Source organism: Bombina bombina, chromosome 2 (genome assembly GCF_027579735.1).
Source record: "Bombina bombina isolate aBomBom1 chromosome 2, aBomBom1.pri, whole genome shotgun sequence".
In the NCBI taxonomy this organism is placed as follows: domain Eukaryota; kingdom Metazoa; phylum Chordata; class Amphibia; order Anura; family Bombinatoridae; genus Bombina; species Bombina bombina.
The window spans coordinates 280,707,251-280,734,961 of NC_069500.1; the positions used below are offsets into that span (position 1 = coordinate 280,707,251).

The following is a 27,711-nucleotide window of genomic DNA, read 5'->3' on the forward strand; positions in this document are numbered from 1 at the left end:
CTCATGTCTTCTCCCTATTACATACATGGCATAAACAAGGACACCTTTCCTGGATAGGCCGCATAAACACAATAAAGATGATGATACTCCCTAAATATCTATACATATTCCAAGCTCTACCAATATCATTACCGAGACACTACCTTCGTACGCAACAAAAGATGCTAGATTCTTTTATTTGGGCTTACAAAAAACCAAGGGTGTCAAAGAATTCTATGTATTTAAGCAAGGAGGAAGGGGGCCTAAATGTCCCAAATTTATTTCAGTATCACAAAGCGACACATTTAACACGAATAGTCTCATGGTCTCACAACCCCTCCTCCAAACTATGGATCCAAATGGAAGCTGCCTCCCTTGGCTTAAGCGGGATGCGAGATCTTTGTTGGCTCCCTAAATCATCCAGACCCCCCATAACTAAGGCTAATGAATGCATAAGAACTACCTTAACCATATGGGACTCTCTTATTCGAAATCCAAACACTCTCTCTACCCCAATCTCTCCAATGACTCCTCTGTTAAATAACACCCTTTTTTTATCCCAACACCAGTTCAAATTTGAACCAGAAGATTCTTCCCTGAAAAATATGCCTATATTTTTACTCACAGAAAACTCCCAAATAAGGGATAGAATTGCCTTAAGGGAATCAATAGGCTCTCCCTTCCACTGTTGGTTTCCCTACCTCCAAATACGCCAAACAATTATGGATAACCCTCATAAAAATGATTGCCTCCGTCCGCTTACCCCATTTGAGAAGCTATGCAATACAAAAGACACTCAGAAATCCCTTCTCTCTCTCACACATAAACTCTTAAGAGCTATACACACAGTCAAACTACCCTCATATACCACCAAATGGGAAACTGAACTTCGAGTTCAGCTCCCAAAAGACACCTGGCTAAAATGTTTTAACACAGTCCACTCCTCCTCCTCCTCACTCATTCTGACCGAACTTAATTATAAGATCATCTCGCGCTGGTATCTTACACCTCAAAAATTGAATGAAATATATCCAGGAGCTAACTCGAGCTGCTGGAGACGATGTGGGGAAGTGGGCACACTTTCCCACATATGGTGGTCCTGTAATAAAATGTCCACTTACTGGGCTCAAATCGAGCGTAGCATCAATCTTACATCAAACACACAGATATCCCTTTCGGCAACCATGATATTACTAAACCAAATCCCTAGATTGGAATGTGTCTACCGAAGGAAACTCCTTCAACTGATGTTAACTTGCGCTAGACGCATTGTCCCTCGGTATTGGAAACAAGCTCATCCCCCTACCTATGAACACTGGGTATCAGAAGTCACACACATACTAGCTTTAGAGAAGAGACATTATTGTTTTATAGGAAAGAGAGATTTTATACTAGATATAATTTTCCTATGGGAACAAAGAATACCATGACTCTACAAAACCGACCCTTCTTCACTGCTAAATACCACAGGCTCCATAATTCTTCGAAGTATGTATTTCATTCTTTGCAAGAATTAATTGCAAAGGATTCACATGGAACCACACTATAATATACTATATTATTCTATAATTTATCTTTACATATTTTTATGTTTGTCTACTTCCTCCTACCCCTTACCGTCACCTGCCCGAACCCCTCTCCTACTCCCCCTCAGACCTCCCTCCCCCTTCTCACTTTAAGACACGACAAAGACTCAAGGTAGCTGGAGAATGTTCGCTGATTTTTGCTGTCTAATTATTTATCCAGGTTACACCTAAAAAAAGACAAGCGCAAAGAAATTACATTATATTGTATTTTACCATGACATTATGTACCCTTGTATATCTGTATTCTTTTATTTTTGCTGTTTATCACCCGACTGATTTCTTTTGCTGCACGCTCTAACCCTCTCCATATCCCTCCTTAACCATCCTCTCTCCCTCTCGTCCCCTATACTCCCCCCCCTCTTGTTACATACCTTTTTACTTTTTACTAATCCCTATTATTATCTGCCCTAACCCTCTCCATACCCGTCCTCTGTCCACCTCTCTCCCTATTACCCAAAGAACTTATTTTTAATCTGCTTTTTGCTTTCCTCAAACAAGGGAAAGAAATGATCACTAAGATATTATAATACCTTACTGTAATTGAAAAACAATTATTGGTTTATGTTTGTTGTTCATTATATGTCCATGTTTTTTCCCAAAAAATCAATAAAAATTATTTAAACAAAAAAAAAAAAAAAAGTATCGGTAATTGGTATCAGTGAGTATTTGAAAAAAAGTATCGGTACTTGTACTCGGTCTTAAAAAAATGGTATCGGTGCAACCCTAGTTAATATATATAATATAATAACGATATTAACTATATTAACGCTAATATAATTAGGGTTAATATAGTTAATATATATACTATAATAACGATATTATCTATATTATCCCTAATATAATTAGGGTTAATATAGTTAATATATATATAATAACGATATTAACTATATTAACCCTAATATAATTAGGGTTAATATAGTTAATATAGCTGGCGGTGGTGTAGGGGGATTAAATTAGGGGTTTATATTTTTAAAATAGATGGCGGCGTGTGTAAGGGGCTCAATTTAGGGGGTAGGTAAGATAGATGGCGGCGGGGTAGGGGCTCACTTTAGGGGGTAGGTAAGATAGATGGCGGCGGGGTAGGGGCTCACTTTAGGGGGTAGGTAAGATAGATGGCGGCGGGGTAGGGGCTCACTTTAGGGGGTAGGTAAGATAGATGGCGGCGGGGTAGGGGCTCACTTTAGGGGGTAGGTAAGATAGATGGCGGCGGGGTAGGGGCTCACTTTAGGGGGTAGGTAAGGTAGATGGCGGCGGTGTAAAGGACTCACATTAGGGGGTATGTAATGTAGCTTGCGACAGTGTAGGGGGATCACATTAGAGGGTTATAGATTTAATATAGCTGGCGGCAGGGTCCGGGAGCGGTTGTTTAGGGATTAATACATTTTTTATTATTAGGATAGTGAGGGGGGATAGCGGATAGAGGGGTAGACGTGTCGGGCTATATTAGGGAGGCGTGTTAGACAGTACGGGAGATTTAATAACTTTAGTCAGGTTTTGTAGGCGCCGGCAGTTTCTAAAGTGCTGTAAGTCACTGGCAACTCCAGAAATTTGTGCTTACGCAGATTTCTGGACATCGCTGTTTTGTCAGACTTACGGCACTTTAGCCTCTGACGGCGCCGTATATAGGATAGCTCGAGTTGCGAGCTGAAACTGCGGGCGGCGGGGATTCCCTCACTTGCACCGCAAACTACGCTCTTTATCGGATCGCGCCCCTAATATTTGTACTGTGTAAAAACCTCAATAAAAATTTATTTAAAAAAAACAATTTTCTAAACAGTTTTGTCTTGTAATATACTTTGCCATTATTTTTCAGCCCACATGTTTGCATAAGTAATATAAATTACTACTGCTATATTGCTGTCTTCTTCTTTGACTAAAATGTGTATATGTGACTGGAGTGAATTATAAATAAATAGAAAAATTGTAAAAGTTAAATGTATATAAACATATAGGCCTGAAGGCATAGGTACTTATTCTAGATTATATATTGTTTATAATCTTAATAATACATTGAATTATTCATAATATGTCAATTACTTAGGAAGAATTATGCAGTGAAATCTTTGCTTACAATTTATCTCAATTTGTACACCCCTGTCATTGTAACCAGCGCTACAGAATTTGGCGGCACTATACAAATAAATGATAATAATAATAATAATAATAATCTCTCTGTTTTTTGCTAGATCTTGTTGCAATACCTTTTGGGGATGGTGCAATGGAAAACTGGGGCTTAATGACTTTTCAAGAGCCTTCTTTGAGTTACAATCCTGAGGAAAGATTCAGCACACTTAAAGCATATATTTGCCTGATTGTTTCACATGAGATAGGACACCAGGCATGTGGTAAAATGTCATAAATTTTATCTTTTTCTTGTGAAATCAGTATTTAAAGGGATAGTAATCACCTTAAGATGTTTTATAAAATGATTAGTTATATGTAATGAAACAATTTTGCAATATACTTTCATTATTTATTTTCCCCCCTTTTAATGTAAAAAATTTTACTTCATAGAATTTCTAATGCACCCTGCTGACTTATCAGTGCTAACCCTGCTACATATCTTTCACTGATTAGTTTTAGCCGATAACAATTGCAAAACAATGTACCTTATACTAACATAATGACCATGGCTAGCCTTGTTATCTGCAGACTAAAGCCGAGATTGGCTCTTCTAAATAAGACAAATCCTTTTTACGGCAATTGTTTATTTGTTTTCAAAAAGTTTAGACTTGGCTGCTCTGATATTCAATAGCAACACAACAGAAATGTCTTGCATTAACAAGGTGTTTACTGTCCCTTTAATTGTTGGTGGTGTTGTAACTTTAGTCAATAATCTCCATAGTGTTCATTACAATGTGTCGTTGTCATGTTTTAAACCACAAAATTCAGTACATATAAACATTACAGTACATATATTACATATACAATATAATGGGCCATACTACAAGGGGCATGCTATTAGATGTTTTTGCTTGCACACTAAATGCGCTCAAAGTAAACTTTTTACGTGGGCAGCTTAGCGAGTGTATTACAAGTTAAAAACATATGAAACACAAAAAAGAAAGGGCGCCTCCGAGTGCAATATATCCAAATATACGCCACCACCAATTGATCACTCCTTATACTCACAAAGATGTTTGCACAACAAAGTGCTTTTAACGTTTGCTGAAAACTCTCAGTGTTTCAGTGTACTGTTCCTTGGCATACTCCTCTCACTGTTGCAGTTCAGTTACCCAGTAAATGGCCCAGATCGATCTTCAACTGTCCACCTGGCTCTGTCCTGTCCTGGTCTGGAGCATGGATAGACATAGACCCAAGCTGTGGCGGACATTTTCCAAAGTACAGATCTTAGTGAAGGACACCAAGGTCTACATTTAGCTACCAATCAGCAAGGTCTACCCAGGTGCTCAACCAAACATGGGCCAGCTACTAAGCCTACATTCCTGCTTTTTCAAATAAAGATACCAAGAGAACGAAGAGATATTGATAATAGGAATAAATTAGAAAGTTGCTTAAAATTGTATGCTCTATCTGAATCATGAAATAAATAAAAAATTGGGTTTAGTGTCCCTTTAATGGAAACAAAATTTCCATCAATCTAACTGGATCATACATTATATTGTGTGTGGTGCACAAAAGGTTAAAATAAAATATCACAATTTTCTTGGCTTTAGGTCATAAGGAATACAGTAACAAAAATTAAAGTGTCATAGAATGCTGGCCTCTTTGTGACCTGTTAGTTTGTGAAACCCCACAAGATTCTTAAATGTCATTATTATTAATGGTTAAAAATCTAATCTTTCAGAGAGAAATAAAAAAACAGACAGAACTGTAACTTGTATGTGATAAAAACATGAAACAACATTTAAAAAAAAATGATAGTAGTTTTCCATTATTTTTTTTTCTATAAATCAAACTACGATTTTCTTAGCTAATCTCCTGAATTAATAAATATTAGGCGTTTTAAATTAAAATGCACATAGCCAAAATTACAAAATAGAATTGAGTATTTATATATCATGACAGTATGGGATATCAGAAAAGCTATTGTCTTCAACTGAAGAAATTAAAATTGAAATACATTTATAACAGAGGTAAACTAGAGACGTGCAAAAGCAGGACACAAGCTAAAATGACCACTATGGTTTCCTTATAATCAGCACTAGATCTCAGGTCGCTGCCTGTTAAAGTGCACTGATTTTGTATGCTTTACCTTTGCATGTAAAGAAATACAGTGCAATGGCAGCTTGTTTCTTGAATTGTCCCTCTCTCGTCTCACTCGGAGTCATTTTCCTGCCACTGAGTGGCTTCCTCACGCGGGCGCTGCCCCAACCGTGCAAAACATGGGGGCGCATGTGTCAAGGAGGATTTTATTCATCCCGAGTCCCTCCCCACCGCAAAATGGGCGGCGAACACTGCAAGGGCCGGTCACGGACACCAGTGTCTGTGTACGGACAGCTTGCCTATCCCTGGTCTGGAGTCTGTACTGACTGTGCCTGTGTCTAGTGGCTGCTGCCTAGGCCTCCCGCTTCTTCCACTCTGTCCTGCGCTGCTGCTGCCTTGGTCAGACACAAGTGATAATGTCACTTTGTTGTGCAAACATTTTTGTGAGTATAATTAAAAGGGGTGTTGAATTGGTGGTGGCGTATATTTGGATATAACGCACTAGGAGGCGCCCTTTCTTTTTGTGTTTCATTTGTTTGCAGTAAGAAATTGACGGGAAGGTCACGAAAGGAGCAGTTCAACTCCTTACCATTGCCAAGAATCAGACCTTTTTGAATCAGACATCAAAGGATCATTATAAGTGACTATACTATTTCATAATATAAGAATATTGACATTGTATGGGTATTAATTAATATATATCATTCTTATAATTGGTCCCCCCTATAGTACATGAATTAGTAAGCGATTACTTTTTTATTTGTAGTTTATATCAAGTCAAACGTAAAAAGCCAAGTTAAAAGTAAAATGGTAGCGCTCGAGCAAAAGCCTCAGGGTTAGCATACCTATATATTTCTTAAAAATAAGATATTAACAAAATAATGCAAAGTATTTAAAATTATTAATCATACTGTAACATATTCTAAATAATCCATATAAAATATATATATATATATATATATATATACACAGTATATTTAAAAAAAAAATAAAGTATGTATAATAATCATTATAGTTATCGAAACCACAATAAAATGCACATCTAATGAAATGGCCAAGGGCTATAAAATTCTGTAGTGTAGTATATAACATCAATTGATAATATATAAAAGGAATTTACATTCAAACTAAATCCCCTCTCATCAGCAAAGGTGATTATATGACGCTTAAGGGGGCATCTGAATTCATGGGCATCCACAGATTTCTTTTCTTCGGGAAGAGCAATACAATAAATAAAAATAAATAATATTGGCCAGATTACGAGTTTTGCGGTAAGAGGGGTGAATTGCTAACATGCACTTTATTGTCACCGCTCACTAACCTACAGCACTGGTATTACAGGTTTTTACAAACCCGGCATTAAAAGGCAAGAAGTGAGCGTAGAGCAAAATTGTGATCCATACCGCACTCCAGTACCAGGGCTGCATAAGTGAGCGGTGAGCTGGTTGTACGTGCTTGTGCACGATTTCCCCATAGACATCAATTGGGAGAGCCAGCTGAGAAAAAGTCTAACACCTGCAAAAAAGCAGCGTAAATCTCAGTAACGCAGCCCCATTGATTCCTATGGGGAAATAAAAATTATGTTTACACCTAACACCCTAACATGAACCCGAGTCTAAACACCCCTAATCTTACACTTATTAACCCCTAATCTGCCGCCCCCGACATCGCCGACACCTACATTATATTTATTAACCCCTAATCTGCCGCTACGGATATCACCGCCACTATAATAAACATGTTAACCCCTAAACCGATGCACTCCCGCCTCGCAAACACTAGTTAAATATTATTGACCCCTAATCTGCTGTCCCTAACATCGCTGCCACCTACCTACATTTATTAACCCCTAATCTGCCGCCCCCAACGTCACCGCCACTATATTAAATCTATTAACCCCTAAATCTAAGTCTAACCCTAACCCTAACACCCCCTAACTTAAATATAATTTAAATAAATCTAAATAAAAATTACTATTATCACCTAAATTATTCCTATTTAAAATTAAATATTTACCTGTAAAATAAACCCTAAGCTAGCTACAATATAATATAACTAATAGTTACATTATAGCTAGCTTAGGGTTTATTTTTATTTTACAGGCAAGTTTGTATTTATTTTAACTAGGTAGAATAGTTATAAAATAGTTATTAACTATTTAATAACTACCTAGCTAAAATAAATACAAATGTACCAGTAAAATAAAACCTAACCTAAGTTACACTAACACCTAACCTAACCCTACAATTAAATAAATTACCTAAATTAAATACAATTAAATAAAATTAGCTAAATTAAAAAAAAAAAACACTAAATTACAGAAAATAAAAAACAAATTACAAGATCTTTAAACTAATTACACCTAATGCCTTTTGTGGGGCATTGCCCCAAAGAAATCAGCTCTTTTACCTGAAAAAGAAATACAAACAACCCCACCAACAGTAAAACCCACCACCCACACAACCAACCCCCCAAATAAAACCCTAACTAAAAAAACCTAAGCTCTGCCCTGAAAAGAACATTTAGCTCTATTGCGGCCCAAAGCCCTAACCTAAAAATAAAACCCACCCAGTACACCCTTAAAAATTCCTAACACTAACCCCAGAAGATTCACTTACTGGGAGAAGTCTTCATCCAAGTGGCAAGATGTCCTCAACGAAGCCAGCAGAATTCGTCCTCCAGGCGGGCAGAAGTGGTCCTCCAGACGGGCAGAAGTCTTCATCCAGACGGCATCTTCTATCTTCATCCATCCGGCGTGGAGCGGGTCCATCTTCAAGACATCCAGCACGTAGCATCCTCTTCTTCCGACGGACAGGAACAGCCAATAGAATGCGAGCTCAATCCTATTGGCTGATTGGATCAGCCAATAGGATTGAACTTCAATCCTATTGGCTGATCCAATCAGCAAAAAGGATTTTTTCAACCTTAATTCCGATTGGCTGATAGAATTCTCTTAGCCAAGCGGAATCTAAGGGACGCCATCTTGGATGACGTTATTTAAAGGAATCTTCATTCGTCGTTAGTTAGTCTTAAGAAGAGGATGCTCCGCGCTGGATGTCTTGAAGATGGACCTGCTCCGCGTCGGAAGGATGAAGATAGAAGATGCCGTCTGGATGAAGACATCTGCCAATCTGGAGGACCACTTCTGCCCGTCTGGAGGACCACTTCTGCCGGCTTCGTTGAGGACATCTTGCTGCTTGGATGAATACTTCTCCCGGTAAGTAAATTTTCTGGGGTTAGTGTTAGGATTTTTTAAGGGTGTATTGGGTGGGTTTTATTTTTAGGATAGGGCTTTGGGCAGCAATAGAGCTAAATGCAAATACAAAATTTGTTTTTTTAGCACACCTTACAAAAAGTTTAAATCAACATCTGGGAGTGCTGCCAATATGACCCAGTAATTATACAAACAAAGAGGTATCAGCGCACATCCATTTTCCAAAGCACAACATATTTTTTACTGCTGCAAAAAATTGCCTGCATATACATCAAGAGACAACTATTCTTTTTTAAAAAATATTGGGAACTTAGTCACACAATATGGCCATACTTTGCTTAGCCAGTCACCACTTCCAAGGTGCCCCAATTCGACTGGTCCTACTCTAAGTCCTTGTGCCACAGAGGGCTGAAACATTCCTGCTTTTACTCTTCATAATAGAATGAGACTCCCTGGCTTTTTATTCACAACTCTTTAATACTGTTATGAGCACACCTGAACTTGGGTGGGGTGCTTAAACCAATGGGAGATGGTCAGTCTCCCTGGTAATTTTAAATACAAATACAAAATTTGTTTTTTTAGCACACCTTACAAAAAGTTTAAATCAACATCTGGGACTGCTGCCAATATGACCCAGTAATTACACAAACAAAGAGGTATCAGCGCACATCCATTTTCAAAAGCACAACATATTTTTTACTGCTGCAAAAATTTGCCTGCATATACATTAAGAGACAACTATTCTTTTTTTAAAAATATTGGGAACTTAGTCACACAATATGGCCATATTTTGCTTAGCCAGTCACCACTTCCAAGGTGCCCCAATTCGACTGGTCCTACTCTAAGTCCTTGTGCCACAGAGGGCTGAAACATTCCTGCTTTTACTCTTCATAATAGAATGAGACTCCCTGGCTTTTTATTCACAACTCTTTAACACTGTTATGAGCACACCTGAACTTGGGTGGGGTGCTTAAACCAATGGGAGATGGTCAGTCTCCCTGGTAATTTTAAATACAAATACAAAATTTGTTTTTTTAGCACACCTTACAAAAGGTTTAAATTAACATCTGGGAGTTTTGCCAATATGACCCAGTATTAAACAAACAAAGAGGTATCAGCGCACATCCATTTTCAAAAGCACAACATATTTTTTACTGCTGCAAAAAATTGCCTGCATATACATCAAGAGACAACTATTCTTTTTTTAGAGTAGGACCAGTCGAATTGGGGCACCTTGGAAGTGGTGACTGGCTAAGCAAAATATGGCCATATTGTGTGATTAAGTTCCCTTTTCAGGGCAATGGGGAGCTTAGGTTTTTTTTTAGTTAGGGTTTTATTTGGGGGGTTTGGTTGTGTGGGTGGTGGGTTTTACTGTTGGGGGGGGGTTGTTTGTATTTTTTTTTTACAGGTAAAAGAGCTGATTTCTTTGGGGCAATGCCCCGCAAAAGGCCCATTTAAGGGCTATTGGTAGTTTAGTTTAGGCTAGGGGTTTTTTTCTATTTTGGGTGGGCTTTTTTTATTTTGATAGGGCTATTAGATTAGGTGTAATTAGTTTAAAGATCATGTCATTTGTTTTTATTTTCTGTAATTTAGTGTTTGTTTTTTTTGCAATTTAGCTAATTTTATTTAATTTATTTAATTGCATTTAATGTAGGGAATTTATTTAATTGTAGGGTTAGGTTAGGTGTTATTGTAACATAGGTTAGGTTTTATTTTACAGGTAAATTTGTATTTATTTTAGCTAGGTAGTTATTAAATAGTTAATAACTATTTAGTAACTATTCTACCTAGATAAAATAAATACAAACTTGCCTGTAAAATAAAAATAAACCCTAAGCTAGCTACAATGTAACTATTAGTTATATTGTAGCTAGCTTAGGGTTTATTTTACAGGTAAGTATTTATTTTTAAATAGGAATAATTTAGTTAATGATATTCATTTTATTTAGATTTATTTAAATGATATTTAAGTTAGGGGGTGTTAGGGTTAGACTTAGGTTTAAAGAGTTAATAAATTTAGAACAGTGGCGGCAAGGTTGGGGGCGGCAGATTAGGGGTTAAAAACTGTAATGTAGGTGGCGGCGAGGTTAGGGACAGCAGATTAGGGGTTAATAATATTTAACTAGTGTTTGCAAGACAGGAGTGCGGCGATTTAGAGGTAAATATGTTTATTATAGTGGTGGTGATGTCCGGAGCAGCAGATTAGGGGTTAAAAATGTTATTATAGTGTTTGCGATGCGGGAGGGCCTCGGTTTAGGGGTTAATAGGTAGTTTATGGGTGTTAGTGTACTTTTTAACACTTTAGTTATGAGTTTTATGCTACAGCGTTGTAGTGTAAAACTCGTAACTACTGACTTTAAAATGCGGTAGGGATCTTGGAGGTAGAGGCTGTACCGCTCACTTTTTGGCCTTCCAGGACAAACTCGTAATACTGGCGCTATGGAAGTCCCATAGAAAAAAGCCTTTACAAAATTTACGTAAGTAGGTTTGCAGTAAGGCCAAAAAAGTGTGCGGTGCCCCTATACCTGCAAGACTTAAGACCTGATAACGCTGCTTTTTTACCTTAACGCACAACTCGTAATCTAGCCGTTAGTACTGATCATAATAGTATCAGTAGCACATGTGTTGCATATTATTTAAACAATTATGGCTTATTGTCATCATTAGAGTGGGTGATTATGCTTAGATGTAAGGAGCAAAGTCCAGGGCCATGTGACCCCTCCAAACGCCCATATGTAGATTTCCTAGATTTTACAAGGTTTTTACCAGGCTTTTTAACATCCCCAATTCCTTTCAAAACTCCCAGTTTCTGGCTGTGGCACCTCTAAATGATTAAGAAATGTTGTGCTAGGTATTTAGCATGGAGGTTTGCATTTGGTGAGTGTTCTGATTACATTTTTCTAGATTCAGTGTGTCAGTAACTGTAATAAAATAAAACTAATACAGTCAAATATATTAATATATCCTTTGACATCATTTGAAATTGGATGCAACTTACAGTTTTCTGGAATCATAAGTATTTCATCATTTATATCTCACATGCAGTAAACATTTTTTATCTGATGAGAAATAAAAAATTGCAAATAACTGATAACAGTTACTAAAAAAGGTAATATATTGTAAGTATATGTATAACCCTACTGACTCTATTTTGTATTGTAACCACCATTTTAGTTTATTATACTGTGAAGAAAAAATACCTCTAACATATATAGTAGAAATACAATGTAAAAAAATGTATTTTCTATTTTCTATTCAAGTGGTTTGGAAACCTTGTTACCATGAAATGGTGGAATGATATTTGGCTGAATGAAGGTTTTGCATCTTACATGGAATACGTTGGTGCTAGCTTTATTGACCCCAGATTAAAACTGGTAAGTTCTCGTGTTTACTAAAATGGACATTGCAATCTTATTATTCTTTGTTACATCAAAAAGAGGAGATTTATAAATGTGCTTGTACTGACAAAAATACTTTTTGCTTCCATGCTTGCCGGTGTATTATAAACCGCCAATAGATATGTGGGGTTGTCTATGTTTTCAATGGTTAATTTTGTAAATTAGAGTCTATTATGGAGTATGGTCAGCTTAAGACAGAACACAAAAAGAACCAGAACACACTCAGAGCTAGGGGTATATACTATTCCTGATTAAAAGCTTAACAATGCTTTTTTTGTACAAAATTCATTGTTTAGGTCTTTGATTTTAGCCTGGTTAGAAAATACTCTAAATTAACACCGCAGACACGCGATTTACAGTGTCTTAAATGGTATAAAGCAAGTGTAGCCACAGGGATAAAGATGATGACCTTTATTATATTACAAGAGTCAGTGTAAAATTAGACAAAGTTTCAAGCCCAAATGCCCTTAATCATGTCTTTGGACTTGAAATGTTGTCTGGTTTTTACCTTGACCTCATGTTATGATTATGGTCATCATTTTATCCCTGTGGCTGGACTTGCTATATACATATGTGAATAAGAGGTTGGCCTTCCCTGTCAATGTCTGCAGGTGTGGATGTGCTTTTTGGTCATCCTGTCTTTTGGATTCTAGTGTGTTAAATGGTGTTATTGTAATATATTATAATACGTAAGAGGAAATTTGACTTAGGATAAATTCAATTGCATGGTGTAGATGCTTCCCATTACAAGCAAAATGTATAATTAAAACTTAAATAAATATTATTCACAAAGCCACAAAAACACACACAGACTCACACACACACACTCTCACTCGCTCTCACACACACACATGCTCACTCGCTCGTACACATACACACAAGCACTCCCACACTTTCGTTCACACTCACACACAATCTCACATACACACACATACAAATATGCTGGAGGTTCTTTTGTTCACAGGAAAATGCTACTAGTCATTTATTAAATATTTGTACAATACAAATTCTAAATTCTGATATTATTTTAAGAAAGGGTTAAATTCTGCCTTTATCTATCTTTTTTTCTATTCCCTTTTTTGTCTCCCTCTTTTTTAACTTTCTCTTATCATCTTTATTAGCCCCTTTCTCAGGGCCAGATTCTTAAAAACTCTCTGTCATAGAAAGAAATCAGCAGCATATTTTACTGAGCATATATTGTAAAGTACGTGTCTCTCCTTCACATAAAGCATATTCGTGCACTCCCCTTTGCCTTTAATACAGTCTGTGAGGGGCCTCATAATATTGGTGGGGCATCGTATATAATCTCACCAGATCATAGAGCTTTAGAGAATCGGGCCCTCATTGTGTTTCACAATCTCTACACCTTCAACTCCATTTGGTTTTTCTTTTACTTTCACCATCCCAGTCTTTAACAAAAATGACTATGGGTGATATTTTTCTAGGGACAGTGGATGTGGGAAATTAAAGGGGGAAAAAATAAAAAAAAATTTATAAATTGCTGTACCATTTAATACCCATTGCCATTCATTTGCTATAAAAGAAACACAATATTAATGTAGTAGTTGACTATTAAGGTCAAGTAACCTGTGATCTATAATATCCAAATCTTACAGCCTGTAAGATCATATATACAGTGGATATAAAAGTCTACACACCCCTGTTAAAATGTCAGGTTTCTGTGATGTAAAAAAATGAGACAAAGATAAATCATTTCAGAACTTTTTCCACCTTTAATGTGACCTATAAACTGTGCAACTCAATTGAAAAACAAACTGAAAACTTTTAGGTGGAGGGAAGTAAAAATAAAAAACTAAAATAGTATGGTTGGATAAGTGTGCACAACCGTAAACTAAGACTTTGTTGAAGCATCTTTTGATTTTATTACAGCACTCAGTCTTTTTGGGTATGAGTCTATCAGCATGGCACATCTTGACTTGTGAGAAATGAGCAGTATCACACTGTGTATATGGAACATAAATATAAGAGCCAAATACAGTCAATGACCAATGTGGACAATAAGGAAAGTAAGTGGTCACTCAGTATACTTGACACGGCGGTCACAGAAAATCATAAATATGATAAATTAGACTGTCACGTCTCGGGCTTCACCCGTACTTACGCGGAGTAGTATCGGCCCTTATCCTGATGCTCCTGTCAGTGCAGGCCTGAGACTCCTATGTCCTCTCCAGGTGGGCGAAGAAACCTGAATCCGGGTAGAGGGACAGCCACGCAATTAAGAGCGACCGTCAAACTCACCTCTTCCTTGGTTCAACTACAGCGCGGGTACGGGACTTCTACCGGACGTGACCAGATGTGACGTCAGCTTCTCCGGTGTTTCCTTTAAATAATCCTCCACAGCAAGCGGCTCCAAGGCACAGTGTAAAGCTCTACCTTAACTCTGGGACCAGTAGCGTCGGGCTCCTCACAGCCCTTAGTAATGAAATAGAAAAAATATAGTGGCAAGAGTCCCAAGAGATGGATAAAAAAAAAAAAAAAAAAAAAAAAAAAAAAAAAAAAAAAAAAAAAACAGGCTTTATTAAATCAAATTAAAAAACAAAAAACAGCGAAAAAGTGTCTAAAAGACTTAAGAGAAGAATGAGTAGATCAGTCTTACGCGTTTCGGCTAGCTGTTGCCGTAATCATAGACTGTAGCAAACAAACATTCTGAAGTCTATATATTCAAGTGCAATCAATTGCTTAATTAATTAAACTAATTCAGCTGTATTCTAGCAAGCAGAGAACAACAATGTTATAGGTGAAACAGAAAGCATTGATACTAACAGCTACATGTAGCCATTATCAGTAATCTATTACAAAGGCATGTTGTGCAGACAGACAAAATTTAGAGGAACATAAAAAATTATTAAATACAATGGTTGTTTTGATATACATATATATAAAGCTCTTATTTTAGAGAGTGATATACAAAATTTACAATAAACCATTTTATATAAAATTTAAATCAACCTCTATATACATATAGGGATATATTTTAATCTTATGGACCAGATTTGAACCTGCAACCAGTGTGTTCAAGGGCAGTTGACTTAACCACTAGGCCATAGCAGCCCAACTATATAACTTGAATTGAGAGCAAGGGCTTAAAGGAGACAATTAGAGTGGTTTTGATGTTTCTTGGACAAACTTGACATTTTGTTAGATTTAGTTTAGGAAATACTATAATATTAAGCAATATTATATCATTTAGTATAGGTTACAGTGAAACAACAGTAGAGTTATAATCAAAGAAAACAAAAATAAACAATTCCTGAGTAATAATACAGACTATAAATAAACTGTATAAAATAACTTACATAGGAAATATATATAACCACAATGAACAAGAGAAATATTTTTCTCATAGACTAGACTTCATGTGTATAGATAAACACATTTATATATATATACATATGTCTTATATTTAACTCCAGAAATTAATAAGGTCAAACTCTGAATTAAATCCGTATGGGACCTGGGTCTTAAGTTTAAACATCCAATAGACTTCTTGTCTTCCCAAAATTTTGGACCTATCACCTCCTCTCACTGGGGTCTTAATAGCCTCAATTATATTCCAGCTGAAAGATCTTACTGATTGATCGTGTACTTCTATAAAGTGTCTACTTAATTCAGAACAGGGGACTTTATTTCTAATGTCCCCTAAATGTTCTCTGATACGTGTTCTCACATCACGAGTTGTGAGTCCCACGTATTGACCCCTACATGATTTACATTCTGCAAGATATACAACATAAGAGGAGCTGCAGTTCAAGCAGCCCTGTATTTTAAAAGATTCTCCCGTCACATAAGATGTAAATGTGTCTGTTACATTATGGTAATCACATGCTTTACAGCGGTTACTACCGCATTTAAAGCTTCCATTATGCTGTAACCATGAACTAGAGTTAGTATGTGTTTGTTTATTCTTTAGCATACTAGGAGAGAGAGTATTGGCTAAGGTATTATTTTTGGTATAGACAAATCTACAACCATCACCAATAACTCCTTTTAGTGTTTCGTCTCCATAAAGGATTGGAAGATACTTGTTAACAATGCCACAAATGTCATTGTACTGGTTAGAATATTTGGTGATGAATGTAGGTCTATTATCATTTTTTCTTTCTTTCTTACTTTGTAATAGATCTTCTCTTTTATATCCATCAACTTCTTTCTTAATCTTAAGAACTTCCATTTTATGATAGCCTCTATTAATAAGGCGATCAGCCAATTCATTACTTTCCTTGATGTAATCAGTATTTTTAGAACAATTACGTTTTACCCGCATCATTTGTCCTTTAATGATGCCTTTAAAGACATGTTTAGGGTGACTACTGGTTGCATAGAGTAATGCATTACCAGCAATCGGTTTACGGTATAAAGTGGTATTTACACATTTGTGATGAAGTTCACCGAGGAGTGTAACATCCAAAAAATTAATTTTGGTTTTATTCCACTCCTTTGTGAAAGATAGCCCCATCTGGTTGCTATTAAGGTAATTCAAAAATTCATTTGCTTTGTTTTCATCAGCTTCCCATATTAAGACCAGATCGTCTATAAATCTCTTGTAATAAATTAAATACTCACGAAAAGGATTATTATCACAGTATATATATGTTTCTTCCAGCCAACCCATAACTAGGTTTGCGTATGAGGGCGCAAATTTCGCCCCCATCGCAGTCCCCTGTTTTTGGATATAATGATCATTTTCAAATGTGAAACTATTATGTTCCAATAAGAATTCTATAACCTTGAGTATATATTTCTTAAAGGTATTGTCAAATTTAGTGTCTTTGTCTAGATAATATTCAATGGCTTGTAAACCAGTAGAATGAGGAATCGATGAATAAAGCGATACAGCATCTATTGTAAGCCAGCTGTAGCTTTCTTTCCAATCGCAATCATTAAAGATATTAATAATGTGCATAGTGTCTCTGACATAACTAGTCAGTGAAAGGACAAACGGCTGTAGTATATCATCAACCCATTCTGACACATGCTCCAATAGGGAGCCATTGCCGGAAACGATAGGTCTACCTTTGATATTGTCTAGGCCTTTATGTGTCTTGGGTAGATGATAAAACACAGCCGTTCTGGGAAACTCAACATACAGATAATCAAATGTAGGTGCATCAATAAATCCATTTCTTTTGCCTTCATTAAGAAGTTTAAATAATTGCTTTTGAAAATCAATACGAGGATTATAGCTGACCTTTTTATATACATTGGGGTCTTCTAATTGCCTTTTGGCCTCCGCCACATACCAAGATCTATCACAAACTACTACACTGCTGCCTTTATCAGCTCGCTTGATGATAATGCTTTCATTTCTTTCAAGAGACATAAGAGCATTTCTCTCTTTTTTAGTTAAATTGTTTTGTTTTCTGCCCCTAGTTTTGTTGGTGTTTAGGTGAGTTAAGTCCTCTACTACTCTTTTTTGAAAGAGCTCTAGTTGTTTACCTCTGGATTGTAATGGATAAAAATTTGATTTACACTTAAAGCCTATATGTTTATCTTTAAGCTGTTCACTTTCAGGGGGATTGGAATCCTCATTTAGAAGTTGTTCAAGGTCCCTGCGAGTGCAGAGATCTTGAAAATTGAGATCATTAATTTTCCAACTACCCGTGGTGAGTTCCTGTTCTCTCTCTGCTGGTATGTCAGTTTGTTGTTTAAAAAAATGCTTCTTAAGGGTTAGGGACCTAACAAATTTGTTGATATCCAAAATAGTTTGAAATAGAACAAAATCTTTAGAAGGGCAAAAATTTAACCCATAACTTAAAACTTTACGTTCGGTCTCGTTCAAACTATAAGAGGATATATTAATCACTGTATTTAAACATATTTCCGATTGTTTTTGCCTTCTCTCCGTGGATACCTTACTTGTTTCTTTTCTGTCCCTTTCTGTTCCTTTAAAATTGTCTGCTGTCCCCCTCCTTTTGAGGCATCCTGTCCTTCCTGAAAAACCTCCATGTTATCTTTTGTTTTAGGTTTAGCTCCTAATCCTGAAACACTAGGTTGTATATTTATTGTCTGGATATTTAAATTTTCATGAGTACCTTCGTTTGGGTTAGTTATGGATTCAGTAGATCTAGTATCCCAGTCAGAAGCTGAGCTTCCTTCTGAGGCAGAAAAATCTGTCCCTGAAGCAGAGCTTTCCTCATCTGTAAACTCCTGTCTATCTGCAGCAAAGCTTACCTTTTTTCTATTGCGTCTATTTTTCTTATGTAAAGATTTACCTGAAAAATTGGTATCATTTATTACTTGACTAGTACTTTTTTCTTGTATTTGATTGGAACTTTTGGGGTTAAAGTGTACTGCTCTTCTAAACTTCCTACGCCAGACATATACTGTCTTATTTGCGTAGTCTTTGCTATCTCTCTGATACTTAGAAAATTTAGTATTCATAATGCTTTGCTTAGTGGCTTCAATAGTCTCATGGAGCATGGTATCAAACTTTTCATATCTTGTATCTTCTTTATATTTACACATTTCTGCTTGTAATGCACAAATGTCATCTTTATATTTTTGGATTAACTGTGTTTTATGTTTAATTAATAGTCCCATGAGTCTAATAGAACACTCCGTCAAGATGTCATTCCATTCAGTGATAAAGTCCTTATCATCAGTATCAAAGGTAGGAAATTTCTGTAATCTTAGTCCCCGTGGTATTATGCCTTTATTAATGTATCTGGTGAAAGTCCAATTATCCATGCGAAGTCTAAGTTCTTTTAATTTATAGTCCTCCAGCATTGCAAACAAATCACCAAGTTTTGCATTTTTGATACATACTTTAGATAAGTCTTCTAGTTCACAATCATCCAAGTCCCAATCATCATCTGTACATAGCGAATAAAACTGCTTATCCGTTATTAACTCCATTCCAGAGTAGTTCAAAAAAAAATTTGCCTGCTATAGATTTTTTAGTTGTATATTGATTGAAAAAAAGCCTTTAACACAGTGTTAAAGGCTTTTTTTCAATCAATATACAACTAAAAAATCTATAGCAGGCAAATTTTTTTTTTGAACTACTCTGGAATGGAGTTAATAACGGATAAGCAGTTTTATTCGCTATGTACAGATGATGATTGGGACTTGGATGATTGTGAACTAGAAGACTTATCTAAAGTATGTATCAAAAATGCAAAACTTGGTGATTTGTTTGCAATGCTGGAGGACTATAAATTAAAAGAACTTAGACTTCGCATGGATAATTGGACTTTCACCAGATACATTAATAAAGGCATAATACCACGGGGACTAAGATTACAGAAATTTCCTACCTTTGATACTGATGATAAGGACTTTATCACTGAATGGAATGACATCTTGACGGAGTGTTCTATTAGACTCATGGGACTATTAATTAAACATAAAACACAGTTAATCCAAAAATATAAAGATGACATTTGTGCATTACAAGCAGAAATGTGTAAATATAAAGAAGATACAAGATATGAAAAGTTTGATACCATGCTCCATGAGACTATTGAAGCCACTAAGCAAAGCATTATGAATACTAAATTTTCTAAGTATCAGAGAGATAGCAAAGACTACGCAAATAAGACAGTATATGTCTGGCGTAGGAAGTTTAGAAGAGCAGTACACTTTAACCCCAAAAGTTCCAATCAAATACAAGAAAAAAGTACTAGTCAAGTAATAAATGATACCAATTTTTCAGGTAAATCTTTACATAAGAAAAATAGACGCAATAGAAAAAAGGTAAGCTTTGCTGCAGATAGACAGGAGTTTACAGATGAGGAAAGCTCTGCTTCAGGGACAGATTTTTATGCCTCAGAAGGAAGCTCAGCTTCTGACTGGGATACTAGATCTACTGAATCCATAACTAACCCAAACGAAGGTACTCATGAAAATTTAAATATCCAGACAATAAATATACAACCTAGTGTTTCAGGATTAGGAGCTAAACCTAAAACAAAAGATAACATGGAGGTTTTTTCAGGAAGGACAGGATGCCTCAAAAGGAGGGGGACAGCAGACAATTTTAAAGGAACAGAAAGGGACAGAAAAGAAACAAGTAAGGTATCCACGGAGAGAAGGCAAAAACAATCGGAAATATGTTTAAATACAGTGATTAATATATCCTCTTATAGTTTGAACGAGACCGAACGTAAAGTTTTAAGTTATGGGTTAAATTTTTGCCCTTCTAAAGATTTTGTTCTATTTCAAACTATTTTGGATATCAACAAATTTGTTAGGTCCCTAACCCTTAAGAAGCATTTTTTTAAACAACAAACTGACATACCAGCAGAGAGAGAACAGGAACTCACCACGGGTAGTTGGAAAATTAATGATCTCAATTTTCAAGATCTCTGCACTCGCAGGGACCTTGAACAACTTCTAAATGAGGATTCCAATCCCCCTGAAAGTGAACAGCTTAAAGATAAACATATAGGCTTTAAGTGTAAATCAAATTTTTATCCATTACAATCCAGAGGTAAACAACTAGAGCTCTTTCAAAAAAGAGTAGTAGAGGACTTAACTCACCTAAACACCAACAAAACTAGGGGCAGAAAACAAAACAATTTAACTAAAAAAGAGAGAAATGCTCTTATGTCTCTTGAAAGAAATGAAAGCATTATCATCAAGCGAGCTGATAAAGGCAGCAGTGTAGTAGTTTGTGATAGATCTTGGTATGTGGCGGAGGCCAAAAGGCAATTAGAAGACCCCAATGTATATAAAAAGGTCAGCTATAATCCTCGTATTGATTTTCAAAAGCAATTATTTAAACTTCTTAATGAAGGCAAAAGAAATGGATTTATTGATGCACCTACATTTGATTATCTGTATGTTGAGTTTCCCAGAACGGCTGTGTTTTATCATCTACCCAAGACACATAAAGGCCTAGACAATATCAAAGGTAGACCTATCGTTTCCGGCAATGGCTCCCTATTGGAGCATGTGTCAGAATGGGTTGATGATATACTACAGCCGTTTGTCCTTTCACTGACTAGTTATGTCAGAGACACTATGCACATTATTAATATCTTTAATGATTGCGATTGGAAAGAAAGCTACAGCTGGCTTACAATAGATGCTGTATCGCTTTATTCATCGATTCCTCATTCTACTGGTTTACAAGCCATTGAATATTATCTAGACAAAGACACTAAATTTGACAATACCTTTAAGAAATATATACTCAAGGTTATAGAATTCTTATTGGAACATAATAGTTTCACATTTGAAAATGATCATTATATCCAAAAACAGGGGACTGCGATGGGGGCGAAATTTGCGCCCTCATACGCAAACCTAGTTATGGGTTGGCTGGAAGAAACATATATATACTGTGATAATAATCCTTTTCGTGAGTATTTAATTTATTACAAGAGATTTATAGACGATCTGGTCTTAATATGGGAAGCTGATGAAAACAAAGCAAATGAATTTTTGAATTACCTTAATAGCAACCAGATGGGGCTATCTTTCACAAAGGAGTGGAATAAAACCAAAATTAATTTTTTGGATGTTACACTCCTCGGTGAACTTCATCACAAATGTGTAAATACCACTTTATACCGTAAACCGATTGCTGGTAATGCATTACTCTATGCAACCAGTAGTCACCCTAAACATGTCTTTAAAGGCATCATTAAAGGACAAATGATGCGGGTAAAACGTAATTGTTCTAAAAATACTGATTACATCAAGGAAAGTAATGAATTGGCTGATCGCCTTATTAATAGAGGCTATCATAAAATGGAAGTTCTTAAGATTAAGAAAGAAGTTGATGGATATAAAAGAGAAGATCTATTACAAAGTAAGAAAGAAAGAAAAAATGATAATAGACCTACATTCATCACCAAATATTCTAACCAGTACAATGACATTTGTGGCATTGTTAACAAGTATCTTCCAATCCTTTATGGAGACGAAACACTAAAAGGAGTTATTGGTGATGGTTGTAGATTTGTCTATACCAAAAATAATACCTTAGCCAATACTCTCTCTCCTAGTATGCTAAAGAATAAACAAACACATACTAACTCTAGTTCATGGTTACAGCATAATGGAAGCTTTAAATGCGGTAGTAACCGCTGTAAAGCATGTGATTACCATAATGTAACAGACACATTTACATCTTATGTGACGGGAGAATCTTTTAAAATACAGGGCTGCTTGAACTGCAGCTCCTCTTATGTTGTATATCTTGCAGAATGTAAATCATGTAGGGGTCAATACGTGGGACTCACAACTCGTGATGTGAGAACACGTATCAGAGAACATTTAGGGGACATTAGAAATAAAGTCCCCTGTTCTGAATTAAGTAGACACTTTATAGAAGTACACGATCAATCAGTAAGATCTTTCAGCTGGAATATAATTGAGGCTATTAAGACCCCAGTGAGAGGAGGTGATAGGTCCAAAATTTTGGGAAGACAAGAAGTCTATTGGATGTTTAAACTTAAGACCCAGGTCCCATACGGATTTAATTCAGAGTTTGACCTTATTAATTTCTGGAGTTAAATATAAGACATATGTATATATATATAAATGTGTTTATCTATACACATGAAGTCTAGTCTATGAGAAAAATATTTCTCTTGTTCATTGTGGTTATATATATTTCCTATGTAAGTTATTTTATACAGTTTATTTATAGTCTGTATTATTACTCAGGAATTGTTTATTTTTGTTTTCTTTGATTATAACTCTACTGTTGTTTCACTGTAACCTATACTAAATGATATAATATTGCTTAATATTATAGTATTTCCTAAACTAAATCTAACAAAATGTCAAGTTTGTCCAAGAAACATCAAAACCACTCTAATTGTCTCCTTTAAGCCCTTGCTCTCAATTCAAGTTATATAGTTGGGCTGCTATGGCCTAGTGGTTAAGTCAACTGCCCTTGAACACACTGGTTGCAGGTTCAAATCTGGTCCATAAGATTAAAATATATCCCTATATGTATATAGAGGTTGATTTAAATTTTATATAAAATGGTTTATTGTAAATTTTGTATATCACTCTCTAAAATAAGAGCTTTATATATATGTATATCAAAACAACCATTGTATTTAATAATTTTTTATGTTCCTCTAAATTTTGTCTGTCTGCACAACATGCCTTTGTAATAGATTACTGATAATGGCTACATGTAGCTGTTAGTATCAATGCTTTCTGTTTCACCTATAACATTGTTGTTCTCTGCTTGCTAGAATACAGCTGAATTAGTTTAATTAATTAAGCAATTGATTGCACTTGAATATATAGACTTCAGAATGTTTGTTTGCTACAGTCTATGATTACGGCAACAGCTAGCCGAAACGCGTAAGACTGATCTACTCATTCTTCTCTTAAGTCTTTTAGACACTTTTTCGCTGTTTTTTGTTTTTTAATTTGATTTAATAAAGCCTGTTTTTTTTATCCATCTCTTGGGACTCTTGCCACTATATTTTTTCTACATCTTGACTTGGCAATATTTGCCCACTCTTCTTTGCAAAATACACTCCAAATCTGTCAGATTGCGAGGGCATCTCCTGTGCACAGCCCTCTTCAGATCACCCAACAGATTTTCGATCAGATTCAGGTCTGGGCTCTGGCTGGGCCGTTCCAAAACTTTTATCTTCTTCTTCTGGTGAAGCCATTCCTTTGTTGATTTGGATGTATGCTTTGGGTCATTGTCATAATGAAAGATGAAGTTCCTCTTCATGTTCAGCTTTCTAGCAGAATCCTGAAGGTTTTGTGCCAATATTGACTGGTATTTGGAACTGTTTATAATTCCCTCTACCTTGACTAAGGCCCCAGTTCCAGCTGACTAAAAAAACAGCCTCAAAGCATGATGCTGCCACCACCATGCTTCACTGTGGGTATGGTGTTCTTTTGGTGAAATGCAGTGTTGTTTTTGCGCCAAACATATCTTTTGGAAATATGGCCAAAAAGTTCAACCTTGGTTTCATCAGATCATATCACCTTTTCACACATGCTTTTGGGAGACTTCAGATGTGTTTTTGCAAAATTTAGCCAGACTTGGATGTTTTTCTTGGTAAGAAAAGGCTTCCATCTTGCCACTCTACCCCATAGCCCATACATATGAAGAATACAGGAGATTGTTGTCACATGTACCACACAGCCAGTACTTGCCAGATATTCCTGCAGCTCCTTTAATATTGCTGTAGACCTCTTGGCAGCCTCCTAGACCAGTTTTCTTCTCAACAATTTTGGAGGGACGTCCAGTTCTTGGTAATGTCACTGTTGTGCCATATTTTCTCCACTTGATGATGACTGTCTTCACTGTGTTCCATGGTATATCTAATGCCTTGGAAATTCTTTTGTATCCTTCTCCTGACTGATACTTTTTAACAATGACATCCCTCTGATGCTTTGGGAGATCTCTGCGAACCATGGCTTTTGCTGTTGGATTCAACTAAGAAAATGTCAGGAAAGACCTACTAGAACAGCTGAACTTTATATAGGGTTAATCAGAGGCACTTTAAATGATGACAGGTGTGTACTGACTCCTATTTATCATGATTTTGAATGTGATTGCTTAATTCTAAACACAGCTACATCTTTAGTTATAACCACATTATTTTAGGTTTTTTTTTATATATACTGTATATAGATAGATAGATATATACAGTATATATATATATATATATATATATATATATATATAGTCCAGAGCAAAGACAGCACTCACTGAATATAAGTAAAAAAATAACTTTTATTGAAAAAAAGTTAAAAGCATAGTCCCATGACGTTTCGGTATCCACAGACACCTTTGTCAAATGGCATCACCCAGCTTGAGGAGCGTTGTATAATCCTGACATCCGGGAGGCAGAGTTACATATCTCCTTACAAGCAGTCTTATATACCCTCAAATGATTTGTCAAACAATACAAATTGCATGCATCCGTGAGGCCATGCCCCTTCCTGTTTCCTGCCCCTTTACAATTGGATCACACCCCTCTAGTGTTTGTTTTGCATGCACATGGCTAATTAGTATATCCGGAACTGTGCAGGTCATCATCACAGCTCCTGGGTGTGAACACATGAACATGCTGCTTGAAGGAAAAAAGAACAGCTTTTAAAAACGCAGCTGCTGATGTGTGAACACATTCAACACTGTCATGGTACAGTTGACCCAAGGGGTCTTAACAGCAAGATGGACTTTGGACCATTTATTGGTTAGTGTTCCTGATCTGTTGACACTGATCTCTCTACATCTATTTGTGGTAGTTATCCCTGCACACAAAAAAGGACATTGCTGGGATTTGTGCATACACACATGTACACATGTGCTCTTCAACAAAGGATATTCAAAATGGACTTTAGACCATTTATTGGCCAGTGTTCTTGATCTGTTGATACTCATCTATCCATATCTATTTGTAGTAGATATCCCTGCATACAAAAGGACATTGCTGGGATTTGTGCATATACACAAGTGCTTTTCAACAAAGAACATTCAAAGACTTACGCCTAGATTTAGAGTTCTGCACTAGCCGTCAAAACCAGCGTTAGGGGGTCCTAACGCTGGTTTTGGCCTACCGCTGGTATTTAGAGTCTTGTAGGTAAGGGTCTAACGCTCACTTTCCAGCCGCGACTTTTCCATACCGCAGATCCCCTTAAGTCAATTGCGTATCCTATCTTTTCAATGGGATCTTTCTAACGCTGGTATTTAGAGTCTTGGCTGAAGTGAGCGTTAGAACGACAAGACTCCAGCCGCAGAAAAAAGTCAGGAGTTAAGAGCTTTATGGGCTAACGCTGGTTTATAAAGCTCTTAACTACTGTGCTCTAAAGTACACTAACACCCATAAACTACCTATGTACCCCTAAACCGAGGCCCCCCCACATCGCCGCCACTCTATTAAAAAATTTTAAACCCTAATCTGCCGACTGCACACCGCCGCAACCTACATTATCCCTATGTACCCCTAATCTGCTGCCCCTAACACCGCCGACCCCTATATTATATTTATTAACCCCTAATCTGCCCCCCACCAACGTCGCCGCTACCTACCTACACTTTTTAACCCCTAATCTGCCGACCGGACCTCGCTGCTACTATAATAAATGTATTAACCCCTAAACCACCTCACTCCCGCCTCAAAAACCCTATAATAAATTTTATTAACCCCTAATCTGCCCTCCCTAACATCGCCGACACCTAACTTCAAGTATTAACCCCTAATCTGCCGACCGGACCTCGCCGCTACTATAATAAATGTATTAACCCCTAAAGCTAAGTCTAACCCTAACACTAACACCCCCCTAAGTTAAATATAATTTAAATCTAACTAAATAAATTAACTCCTATTAAATAAATTAATCCTATTTAAAGCTAAATACTTACCTGTAAAATAAACCCTAATATAGCTAAAATATAATGAATAATTATATTGTAGCTATTTTAGGATTTATATTTATTTTACAGGCAACTTTGTATTTATTTTAACCAGGTACAATAGCTATTAAATAGTTAATAACTCTTTAATAGCTACCTAGTTAAAATAATTACAAAATTACCTGTAAAATAAATCCTAACCTAAGTTACAATTACACCTAACACTACACTATCAATAAATTAATTAACTAAACTACCTTCAAGTATCTAGAATTAAATCAACTAAACTAAATTACAAAAAAAAACCCACTAAATTAAAAAAAAATCTAACACTAAATTACAAAAAATAAAAAAAGATTACATGAATTTTAAACGAATTACACCTACTCTAAGCCCCCTAAAAAAATAACAAAGCCCCCCAAAATAAAAAAAATGCCCTACCCTATTCTAAAATAAAAATTTAACAGCTCTTTTACCTTACCAGCCCTTAAAAGGGCCTTTTGCGGGGCAAGCCCCAAAGAAAACAGATCTTTTGATCCGACGCGGATCTATCCTCTTCTTCCGGCGACTCCCGACAAATGAAGGTTCCTTCAAGTGACGTCATCCAAGATGGCGTCCCTCGAATTCCGATTGGCTGATAGGATTCTATCAGCCAATCGGAATTAAGGTAGAAAAAATCTGATTAGCTGATTGAATCAGCCAATCAGATTCAAGTTCAATCGATTGGCTGATCCAATCGGCCAATCAGATTGATCTTGCATTCTATTGGCTGATCGGAACAGCCAATAGAATGCAAGCTCAATCTGATTGGCTGATTCGATCAGCCAATCCGATTGAACTTGAATCTGATTGGCTGATTCAATCAGCCAATCAGATTTTTCCTACCTTAATTCCGATTAGCTGATAGAATCCTATCAGCCAATCGGAATTTGAGGGACGCCATCTTGGATTACGTCATTTAATGGAACCTTCATTCGTCGGGAGTCGCCGGAAGAAGAGGATGGATCCGCATCGGCTGCTTCAAGATGGTCCCGCTCCGTGCCGGATGGAAGAAGA

General features: G+C 36.4%; 1 protein-coding gene across 1 annotated transcript in view; it reads left to right on the forward strand.

Moving 5' to 3' along the window:
• The window catches only part of LVRN (laeverin), a 350,458-nt gene that overhangs the window by 168,419 nt on the left and 154,328 nt on the right, over nucleotides 1-27,711 (forward strand). The window contains exons 5-6 of the mRNA XM_053701576.1: nucleotides 3,752-3,903; nucleotides 12,207-12,320. Of these exons, the coding sequence (XP_053557551.1) occupies nucleotides 3,752-3,903; nucleotides 12,207-12,320 (266 nt within the window). The remainder of the gene's footprint in view (nucleotides 1-3,751; nucleotides 3,904-12,206; nucleotides 12,321-27,711) is intronic.